The sequence below is a fragment of the Trichomycterus rosablanca genome, chromosome 17 (assembly GCF_030014385.1).
Source record: "Trichomycterus rosablanca isolate fTriRos1 chromosome 17, fTriRos1.hap1, whole genome shotgun sequence".
In the NCBI taxonomy this organism is placed as follows: Eukaryota; Metazoa; Chordata; class Actinopteri; order Siluriformes; family Trichomycteridae; genus Trichomycterus; species Trichomycterus rosablanca.
Genome location: NC_086004.1, coordinates 28548441 through 28560608, shown reverse-complemented (window position 1 = coordinate 28560608; position 12168 = coordinate 28548441). Strand labels below are relative to the sequence as shown.

Here is a 12168-nt window from a genome sequence, read left to right as displayed (position 1 = left end):
GCTGCTCCTACAGCAAACAGCATTATGTTACCCTGTTGATTCAGAGATCAGCAGAGCTGCCCACGTTACCACCCACTCTCTGTAGGGGCTGTGCTCAATTCCCCTGCTATTAGACTGCTGTAGCGTTCATATACAAGCCAGGGGTATTATGTAAGACTAATATTCTGAAATATTATACCTAAAACATACATATAATACATATTATATAAAAAGTACAGAGTATTAACTATGTACATACAGTACATACACACTATATGACAAAGTATGTGGACACCCATCATAATGACTGTATTGAATTTAGTTGCTAACAGGTGTATAAAATGACATGCTTTTCACATTGTGGCAACAGTTTGGGGAATTTTCCCTTTCTGTAGTTCTTCAATTACTGACTGTAGTCCATCTGTTTCTCTGCATGCTTTGTTACCCCCTTTCATGCTGTTCTTCAATGGTCAGGATTCCCCCACAGGACCCCCACAGAGCAGGTATTATTTAGGTGGTGGATAATTCTCAGCACTGCAGTGACACTGACATGGTGGTGGTGTGTTAGTGTGTGTTGTGCTGGTATGAGTGGATAAGACACAGCAGCGCTGCTGGAGTTTTTAAATATTGTGTCCACTCACTGTCCACTCTATTAGACACGCCTACCTAGCTGGTCCACCTTGTAGATGTAAAGTCAGAGACGATCGCTCATCTATTGCTGCTGTTTGAGTTGCTCATCTTCTAGACCTTCATCAGTGGTCACAGGACGCTGCCCACGGGGCGCTGTTGGCTGGATATATTTTTGGTTGGTGGACTATTCTCAGTCCAGCAGTGACAGTGAGGTGTTTAAAAACTCCAGCAGCGCTGCTGTGTCTGATCCACTCATACCAGCACAACACACACTAACACACCAGCACCATGTCAGTGTCACTGCAGTGCTGAGAATGATCCACCACCTAAATAATACCTGCTCTGTGGTGGTCCTGTGGGGGTCCTGACCACTGAAGAACAGGGTGAAAGCAGGCTAAAAAGGTATGTGGAGAAAGAGATGGACTACAGTCAGTAATTGTAGCTGATAAAATGGACAGTGTGTGTATCAACAAGGAGGTGGTTTTAATGTTATGTCTCCTGGACAGGTCAGGTATGGTATTTTAAAGCTGTAGGTGTGACCGAGTGTCTGTGTGTGTTGCCCTGTCATGGTCTGACACTTGTTGGGTGTATCGGTCATCAGTGACCAGGATGACCAACATATTCACAGATTACATTCATTAGCTGGTGAATTACCTGGACAGTACCAGGATATCCATGTGCACCACCCAAATATGACCACAAATACAAATTTTTATAGTGTGCATTTCAATAATAGCAGCCCTCTTATTAAATGCACTTTGTTTTGCTTGAGCAACATCATAAGTCTTAAAAACACGTGTTAATGCTAGCTGGAAGCTTGCCGCTGGAGTTGGATTTGTTGCTTTTGTGAAGCAGAAATGCTGAATCTTGCATGAATAAGTGATCAGCGAACTGTGTAGGACATTGTTTTTATATGCAGTATCTCCTCCAGGCTGTGACTTATACGGCCTCTCCTGCCCACCGCTCTGCATTGTGTATTTTATTATTAGCTTTAGTGGGAGTGGTGTATCATTCCTCAAAGAGAAACTACTGAGATGTAGTGAGAGATGAAAGCCGATTGTACAGATTATAAAAAGTCTTGTACAGATTAAAAAGTCTTGTACAGATTATCAAAAGTCTTGGTTTACAAGTGATTCAGCTGTACATCATCAATCAGAGTCTGATTATACAGTGAAATAGACGTGCTGGACCCTGAAGAACTGTTGATATTTGTTCTCGTCTCAGTGATACTGATATTGTACATGTTCCAGAGCATCACATCATGCTGTAATAAAAACTCTTCCTCACTCAGGAGCGAGATAAAGACTTTAAACTGGTCAGCATGGACACCATCATCAACCACCTAAGTTCTCTGTTTAAACCCAAATACACTGTAAGTAAAATGTCATCTGGATTTCTTTCTATTTTTGATTCATGTTCTGTAAGACGGGTATGGATGGATGGATGGATGTTTAAGTGGGTGGATGGATGTATGATTGAGTGGGTGGATGGATGTATTTTTGTGTGGGTGGATGCCTGGATAGATGTTTGGGTGGGTGGATGGATGTTAGATGGATGGATGGTAGATGGATGGATGAATGTTTGGGTGGATGGATGGATGGATGGATGTTTGGGGGAATGACTGGATGGATGGATGTTAGATGGTTGGATGTTTAGGTAGATGGATGGATGGATGGATATTTGGGTGGGTGGATGAATGTATGATTGGGTGGATGGATGCCTGATGGATGGATGGATTGATGGATGGATGTTTGGGTGGATGGATGGATAGATGAATTGATGAGTGGGTGGATTGGTGGATGCATTTTTGGGTGGATGCCTGGATGGATGTTTGGGTGGGTGGATGGATGGATGGATGCCTGGTTAAATCAATGTGTGGGTGGACGAATGCCTAAATAAGTCGAAGGGTGGATGGATGGACTCTTAAATGGATGTATGGCCATAGAACGTGGTCAAGCGTTTGTATGACTGGCACACAGACAGAAATGATGGAAGTTGGTATAAATTAGTGGATGGATGTGAGGTGGGGGAGTGGATGGATGGTATGTGGTTGATTGTTGAGAACCTCCCACTGTAAAATAACGTATGGTTGATTATTTTGTACGATGGACGTGTGTAGAAGGTAAGAACAGACTGATAGTTGTAATGCAGTCAGTAATTAATCCTACAGCTCTGTCCGTGTCCTGTTGTGTAGAGTAGTGTGTTTTACACTGTTTCCCAGGTACCACCGGCTCTGTCTCCGGTGGCCGAGTCGGAGAAGCCTCTGAGTCAGCAGGGTTGGTACCACGGTGCCATTCCACGCGTCGAAGTCCAAGAGCTGCTGAAGAGTGACGGAGACTTCCTGGTCAGACAGAGCCAGGGCAAACAGGAGTACGTGCTGTCTGTGCACTGGGGTGGTCAGTGTCGCCACTTCCTCATTCAGAATACAGAGGTACGTGTCACATCCTGTTAAAACGGTTAAGCATAATGGTGCAAATATCTCTTTACCATCATAGTTTTGTGCTGAAGGCTAATGTAGCTGACAAGTAATCAAAGATTAGCTACTGCTTGTGCACTTTGCATGCTGTATGACTAAATCTTAACATAGTTATACAACCACGTCACAAGTTAAATAACATTAATACATTCTTACAGCACTCTTTTACCTCCTTTTAAATTACATGTACTCTGTTTGCATATTTACTGTGTGTGTGTGTGTGTGTGTGTGTGTGTGTGTGTGTGTGTGTGTGTGTGTTAAAGGGCATGTATCGTCTGGATGGTGAAGGTTTTCAAACAATCCCGTTGCTTATGAACCACCTGCTGTGGTCCCACAGAAATGTCACCAAGAAATCAGATATTGTACTGAAAAGACCGATACTTAAGGTGACACTTTACAATAATTTCTATTTATTTTTATATATTTATTTGGACGGCTTGGACCCAAGGAGGGTTGTTTGACCTATGATTTATTCATATGTAATAGCAGACACGCCACTCTTGTAGACATAAAGAGTGTAAAACAATTAGAGAAGGAAGAACTGTGCAGAACTTTATTTCAGGAGGATAAAGAAGAACAGGAAACAAAATAATATGTACCTACAGTAAAGAAAGCTATTAATAAAATGAGTGGTTGCCCACTTAAGCTCATTTATACATGTTCATTTAGCTGCACATTAATAATCTAATCATTACTGGGGTTCCTAGGTTAAAAAAGGAAATATCTCTGTTTATTTGTCTACTAATATAAATTTTGGGCGGCACCGTCGCCTCACAGCAAGAAGGTCCTGGGTTTGATTCCCAGGTGGAGCGGTCTGGGTCTTTTCTGTGTGGAGTTTGCATGTTCTCTAGGTGTCTGTGTGGGTTTCCTCCGGGAGCTCCGGTTTCCTCCCACAGTCCAAAGTGTGTGTGTTTTTTGCCCTGTAATGGACTGGCGACCTGTCCGGGGTGTTTCCTGTGTTTCGCCCAGTGACTTGTACCCACCGTGACCCTGAATAGGACAAAGCAGTGGTAAAACAGACAATGATCGAATGAATAATGATAATTTGAAAAACTGGCTTCAAACTTCAGGCAAAAATGCCATGCCATGTGTAAAATATGGTGGAGGGTGCGTCATGGTTTTGGGTTGCTTTGCCTCCTCAGGGTCTGGAGAGCTTGCAATCGTTTCTCATGAATTTAAAATTGCATCAGTATATATTTACAGGAAGGATGTCAGAGTAGCATCTCGATACTTAAAGCATGAAACGATTGAAAACCCCACGTCTGTATAATCAGTTTTACAACCAGTTTGTAAATATCTACTCTAATTCTCTTGTTTGGTTCCTCTCATGTCCTTCTTTTAGGATAAATGGGTTATAGAGCACGACGACGTCATCCTCGGAGAAAGCATTGGGAAGGTACGCACTCAGATCAATAATGGCTCTTTATTAGCTTTGTCATTTTAAAGTGCTGGTGAAGAGCTGGAGTTACGGCATGTTAAAATCAACTCTAAGCGACGTACATATACCTGTCAGCAATTCTAGCATATCAATCCTACCGTGATCGTCACTATCAAACTGTATTATAATAAATCAGAATGAATTTCTCACCTCATTAAAGCGTAAAAGAACAGTCTCTACAGATAAGCTCTTGTGAAGAACTGGCTCTGCAGGACTACTCCTGGACAACCACTGGTTTGAAATCCAAACCGATAGCTCTAATTTTCGGATAGCTTTCTGGCCCTTTAAATCAGCGGTTTTATATAAGATATAATTTCACTGACCGGCGGGGGGGGGGGGGGATTTTAAAATAGAATAACTGTACTACTCACAAATGAGCTGCTCCCACCTAGGGGTGGTTGGAGACTGTAACACCCGTAAAAAAGTAGTTTTCATTGCTGATGTAGCGATCTCTAATTATTTATTCTGTCTGCACCAAGTGCATAGCAAGCCTGCTCTGGAACTATTTTATTGCTGGAGGTCTTAGACTAAACTAAATTGTGTCAATAATTATGTGGACTGTAGCTACCCAGCATATGTCAGTAATGCACACTTAAAAAACTTATTTGCAGTTACGTTCCTGACTGTTATTAATAATGGTAATTATGGTAAGATCTGAGGTATCTCTGGGTTGGGGGGGGGGGGGGGGGGGTTGATTATATTTAAAACATGCTAAACTCTTTAACAGACAATGACCGGAAGCAAGGATTGAACTCAGGTCCTAAAGTCACACGTTGCTATGCAGCACTCACTCTTAACAGCTGCATATTCATGCAAAAAAAGGCTTATACATTTAAAACGACCTGATTTTTTTCTTTCTGCTGCTATAAGAGACTTTTAATTGGATTAGATTTATTGTGTGTGTGTGTGTGTGTGTGTGTGTGTTCTTGGTTAAAGGGGAATTTTGGTGAGGTGTTCAGTGGTCGCCTGCGTACAGATAACACACCGGTGGCGGTGAAGGCCTGTCGAGAAAACCTGCCTGCAGAACAGAAAAATAAATTTCTTATGGAAGCTAGGTACAACTCGATCACTTACACACTCACTCACTCGATCACTTACATACTCACTAGATCACTCAGACACTCATTCAGTTACTCACACACTCACCTACTCACTCACTCGATCATTTACATACTCACTCGATCACTCACACACTCATTCAGTTACTCACACACTCACACACTCGATCACTTACATACTCACTCGATCACACACTAAATCGATCACTCACATACTCTATCACTCACATACTCGATCACTTACACTCTCAATCGATCTTTCACACACTCGATCACTCATTCAGTTACTCACACACACACTTGATCACTCACACACTCACTCGATCACTTATACTCTCACTTAATCACTCACACACTCATTTGATCACTCACTCCATCACTCACACACTCACTCGATCACTCACACACTCATTCAGTTACTCACACACTCACACACCCGATCACTCATTCAGTTACTCACACTCTCACTCGATCACTTACACTCTCACTTAATCACTCACACACTCATTTGATCACTCACTCGATCACGCACACACTCACTCGATCACTCACACACTCATTTGATCACTCACTCGATCACGCACACACTCACTCGATCACTCACACACTTATTCAGTTACTCACACTCGATCACTTACATACTCACTCGATCACTCACACTAAATTGAGCACTCACACACTCACTCGATTACTCACACTAAATTGAGCACTCACACACTCACTCGATCACTCACACTAAATTGAGCACACACACTCACTCGATTACTCACTCGATCAGTCTCACTCGATCACTCACACTAAATTGAGCACACACACTCACTCGATTACTCACTCGATCAGTCTCACTCGATCACTCACATACTCTCACTCGATCACTTAAATGCTTGCTCGATCACTCACACACTCTCACTTACGCAGACTTTCTGTATTTGTTACACAAAAAAACAACACAAATCTGTCTGTGTGTTTTTAAAAGGATCCTGAAGCAGTACAGCCATCCAAACATCGTGAAGCTCATCGGCGTCTGCACGCAGAAGCAGCCCATCTACATCATCATGGAGCTGGTGCAAGGTATCAAAACACTCTCCATTCTAATCCTCTCAGAAAAAAAAACTATTATCCTGTTTTTTAGGGAGGGTTGAGTATTTGATTTTATTTGGATGAAAAATTTAGGTTAAGGTTTGATTTTACACCCCGCCCACCCTCGGGTGACCATGTGCTGGTCAAACCATCACAGGTTCCATCCTGCACAGATTTGACCCCATTTACCCTACAGTGTTTGCTTTTGGGGTTTTTACCATCAGGGGGAGACTTCCTGTCCTTCCTCCGTTCAGAGGGACACAACCTGAAGCCAAAGATGCTAATTAAGATGGCAGAGAATGTGGCGGCTGGCATGGAGTACCTGGAGAGCAAGAAGTGCATCCACAGGTGAGTTTAAACAGAAGCTACTCCACATGTTCGTACAACCCCACACAGATCGTTCTGTTGATGAATCGTATCATCAGGAGCTAAAATGAGATCGATTCTGCCGTTTTGCATGCTTTTAATCACCAGCCGGAAATCTTTGAGAAACAGTCATTTATCTGTGTGAAGTGGACCGTGACTGTGAACAACTGGCTCTCTGCTTTAGTTACTTACTGGTTTGTAGGATGTCAGATGGTAGTATGGTGATTGATGAAGTGGATAAATGGAGAGGTCATGGACTGCTAGTTTTAGAGCCTCATGAGTGAGGGACAGTAGGTCAGTACTTAAAGAGAAGTGGATAATAAGCTCAGCAGGGACGGTACTTTACCCCGCTCACCCTCTCTGTCTCTCCATCACTGTCTCTGTTCTTAAATCTATTTTCTTTTTTTTCTTTATTTTATAATCTTTGCTATTTTTATTTCACTTAAAAAAGAAGAGAACAGTTATCCAACCATCAATCTGTCCATCTTTCCATCTGTCCGTCCATCCATCCATCTACCTATACTCATATCCATCCATCCATCCATCAATCCATCCATCCATCCATCCATCTATCCACCTATACTCATATCCCTCCATCCATCCATCCATCTATCCAATTCCTTCATTCACCATTTAACCAAGAATCTGTGTCCATTTATCCATTAGTATTTTTCTCTGTACATTCATCTCTCCATCTCTTTAACTATTTATCCATTCAACAATCCATCCATCCTATTCATACACCCTTCAATGTATCAGTCCTTCCTCCCTGTTTCTTTCTTCATCCATCCATCCATCCATCCATCCATCCATCCTTTCACTGTATGAATGTTCTTATGCACAGTGGTGTGAAACATCCATCCATTTTGTTCATCCAGCCACCAACTGGGAAAGAGATCTATTCATCCATCCATTTGTCCACCCAGCTGTCAAACCATTCATCTAACCATCATCCATCCATCCATTTAACTATAGATTCAAATATGCATTAATTAATCCATCCAGCCAACACCTATGAAACAATGTTTCCGCCTATTCGCACATCCATGTTATCCATCTCTCTATCAGCCTAACCTCCATCCATCCATCTATCCATCTATCTTAGCCTTGCGTTCTATCTCCCACAGGGACCTGGCAGCGAGGAACTGTTTGGTGGGTGAGAAGAGTGTACTAAAGATCAGTGATTTTGGAATGTCTCGTGAGGAGGAGGATGGGGTTTATTCAGCAACAGGAAGTGTGAGACAAGTCCCTGTCAAATGGACCGCGCCGGAGGCCCTCAATTATGGTACAGTCACACACAGCTCAATCTTCAGCATGACGATATTTGCCCTTTTGCTTGGTACCATTAAGCCTATTATGATGGGGCAGAGCGCCAGACATTTCTAAGTGAGTGATGGATTTTAGACAGGGGTTGGCACACTGGGACGTTTGGTGTGGATTAATGCCTCATTAGAGCGAACTGATAGGTGTCCACTTTTTACCTGAAGCCTCGTTTGTTGGATCGGTGAGGTGCAGATATCAGTGAGTGATGCGATGCTGCCCCCTGTTGGTGTTTCAGGGCGCTACTCCACTGAGAGTGACGTGTGGAGCTATGGAGTGCTGTTGTGGGAGACCTTGTCCAGAGGAATGACGCCGTTCCCCTGCATGAACAATCAGCAAGCCAGAGAAGAGACAGAAAAAGGTAAGACTTTTACACATTGTGTGTCGCGTTGGTAAGAATTTGTACTTCTGATCAGGTTTGCATGTCTGGGAAGTGCAAAAGGCTCAAGATTTTACACAACTGCTGATATTTAAAAATAATATATGAATGCTGAATAGGTCAGATAGACATATATATATATATATATATATATATATATATATATATATATATATATATATATATATAGCTAGCTAGCTAGCTAGCTAGCTAGACAGATAGATAGATAGATAGATAGATAGATAGATAGATAGATAGATAGATAGATAGATAGAAAGACAGACAGACAGACAGACAGACAGAGAGATAGATGATAGAAAGTTAGACAGACAGACAGACAGATAGACAGACAGATCGATCGATAGATAGATTGACAGAGAGATAGACAGATAGATAGATAGATAGATAGATAGATAGACAGACAGATAGATAGATAGATAGATAGATAGATAGATAGATAGAAAGATAGATAGATAGATAGATAGATAGATAGACAGACAGACAGACAGACAGACAGACAGACAGACAGATAGATAGATAGATAGATAGATAGATAGATAGACAGACAGACAGACAGACAGACAGACAGACAGACAGACAGATAGATAGATAGATAGATATACCTTCTTTAACAGCTCAGGCTTTGAAAAGGAGTTGAATCTGTTGCATTCAGTAAGAAGATCCTTTTTGGAATATTGTTCAATCAAACTGCAATAACATAGAAAGTCAAATAATGTTTAAACATTTTAATAAGAGCTGATATTCTTTATATAATGCCGTATTTTGATTGGTAGGATATCGAATGCCAGCTCCCACAGGCTGTCCAGCCGAGATCTATGCCCTTATGTGTCGCTGCTGGCAGAAGGAGCCCAGAAATCGTCCTTCCTTTATAAAACTCAGAGAGGAGCTGCAGTCCATGTGTTAATCTCACAGGCCGGACATTAAGCAGCTGTGTAGAATTCAACTGTGAATTTACAAAGTATATTGTGTAAATGAACAGAGGTTTTAATACGCTTGTATTTTTATAAATATATACAGTATATTGCTTCCTAAACATGTTTTGTACCTTGTTAATGTAAATTAAAGTGTGTTAATTTGTTTTCAACTTAATAAAATCAATGACATGAGAACACTTGTTTGTTTTTGCATGAAAAGTGGATCTTATCTACTAGGCTGTACACTTATTTTTGCTGATGTTTAACCATTCAGCAGAGGTGGCAAAAACAATCGACAGAAAGAAGAATTGAGTATCTTTCCGTCATGCACCATCATTTATTTTCTTGTGCTGCTTCCGTATTATGAGGATCTGATCCACACACCAGACTTGGTACAGTTTTATTGCTGGGTGCCCATCCTGACGCAACCCTCCTGTTTCCCTCCGGGCTTGGGACCGGCATTGGAAGTGTATTGACAAGTGCACCTCCCAACCACAGGAACAGTGGTAGCCTAGTGGGTGGAGCTTTGGGCTATCAATCTGAAGATTGTCGGTTCATATCCAGGGTGTGCTATGCAGCCACAGTTAGGTCCTTAGGCAAGGCCTTTAACCCTGTCTGCTTCAGGGGTGCCATACAATGGTTGACCCTGCACTTTGACCCAGCCTTCAAACAAGCTGGGATATGCGGAAAAGAATTTAATTGTACTGTACACTGTACATTTATATATGACAAATAAAGGCATTCTTCTTCTTCTTCAATGGCTAGGCTGGTTCGGCCACCACCTTTCAGACGGTAGCCAATTATGTCCATGCTGATAGCACCGCTGAACCCTAGATCCCCAGACTTCAACATTAGTGGGCCAGCAGACTTTTCCGCTGCGACACCTAAGTGCATGCTCGTCCATCATATCACCACCCCAAAAAAACCTGCATCACTGGTCTGCAGACCTCTGTGGTGATAAAGTCTAGAGACCAGAGTTGGCCCTCTTTAAGGACATGACAGACATAATGTTGGATCCTCATTAGGTTGCTTACTATGCAAATGGGTGAGTGGATAATACATGCAACACCTTTGCCTAAGAACCTGTGTTTGATGATTTTATCTCAGTGTTTGACATCATAATCCAGGACATTCTTCACCCTAAACCAGTTTCCTCAACCAGTTTATCATGCCTGTCCACACTTCTCCATGGACTACCACCTTTCTGACAACCTGAAGGCTCTCCACAAGGATGTGAGCTATCACTGCTGCTCTTCTAGAGATCTTTGAGTCAAGCTACTAAAGATTTTCAGATGACCCACAAAGTTGAATCAGTTTATCTGGACACAAGTTTGAAGACTGAAGAAGTCACTTGGATGAGTGACGAAACGTATCTCTACAAACAAACTTGTGTCCAGATGAACTGATTCAGCTGTGGATTTGTGTACCTGGATTATTAAGCATGCTTCACGAAATTTGCAGATGACATCACAGGTGACCAGTCTGCATGGAGAAGAAAGGCCAACCAGCTCACGCTCTGGTGCAGTAAAGGTCGGATGCAAGCCCATCTGAATTTGGTGCTTAATGACCAGCCTTGATAGGTTTACTAAAAGTTATTTAATGTTAAAAAATCAAATATTAAAAAATTGTATCAATTACTTACTGTACACGTCGCTGCTTCTCACCTTTGCCTCAAGCATCTGATGATGTGCACAAGATCAGGACTCATTAGTACAATAATCCGGTGTTATCTGACATCAACTCTTGGCTCCTGTGTGTTTGTCACTCAGCAGGTATATTGCAGACATAACTCATTAATGCTTAGACATGCAATAAAGTCAAAAGTTGGCGAGACTTACAAGAAACATACCATAAGACATAAAGTGAAGTATCTGTGAAGTACAAAGCTCTGTAATGTCATTAAACTATGTGCCGTGGCCTGTTCAAAATTTAATAAATCCTGTCAGTGATTGATTGACAGGCACGTCCAGCGAGATTTAAATCACAATCTGCAGTCATGCAAGGCCTGCTTTGTTCTCTGTTTGTTCTGTTGTGTATCTGACCGTCCAGTCAACTTTCCTTTCAGCAGAACTTCACAATTTTGCGTTTCCTTTCAACCTTGGCACTAGACTACTGTTCCATGTACAATTAAATGGGTGCAGTCTAACTGGCCACAAAAAAATCATTAGCTATTGTCAATAATATTTACTAATAGGGAATTAAAAGTCCATCTTATACACTTACATGAAATTACAGAATATTCTACCCCACCAAAAACTACATTTGTATTTTACTGTATTTATTTTACCTGGCAGGTTTTATATACTGTAGAATAAAAATGTGTTCAAGTTCAATACATAAATAAATAACTACATATTTAAATAATTCTAATAAAGTAAAATTAACAAATATGTTTTTAAAAAGTTTGTAAGCTAATAATAAAAAACATCATTATTCATAGTAAATTAAATAATTTGTAAATAATCTAAAAACATTTCATTTTATTTTCATGTTTTTACCACTGCTTT

The 12168-nt window shown here is 41.3% G+C and overlaps 1 protein-coding gene across 1 annotated transcript in view; it reads left to right on the top strand.

Moving 5' to 3' along the window:
- fes (FES proto-oncogene, tyrosine kinase) overlaps window positions 1-9839 on the top strand; it is a 28490-nt gene extending 18651 nt beyond the window's left edge. The window contains exons 10-19 of the mRNA XM_063012601.1: window positions 1901-1981; window positions 2804-3040; window positions 3349-3471; window positions 4428-4481; window positions 5460-5578; window positions 6558-6652; window positions 6886-7009; window positions 8155-8312; window positions 8586-8708; window positions 9521-9839. Coding sequence (XP_062868671.1) covers window positions 1901-1981; window positions 2804-3040; window positions 3349-3471; window positions 4428-4481; window positions 5460-5578; window positions 6558-6652; window positions 6886-7009; window positions 8155-8312; window positions 8586-8708; window positions 9521-9651 — 1245 coding nt within the window. The 3' untranslated portion in view covers window positions 9652-9839. The remainder of the gene's footprint in view (window positions 1-1900; window positions 1982-2803; window positions 3041-3348; window positions 3472-4427; window positions 4482-5459; window positions 5579-6557; window positions 6653-6885; window positions 7010-8154; window positions 8313-8585; window positions 8709-9520) is intronic.
- The last annotated feature ends 2329 nt before the right edge of the window (window positions 9840-12168 follow it).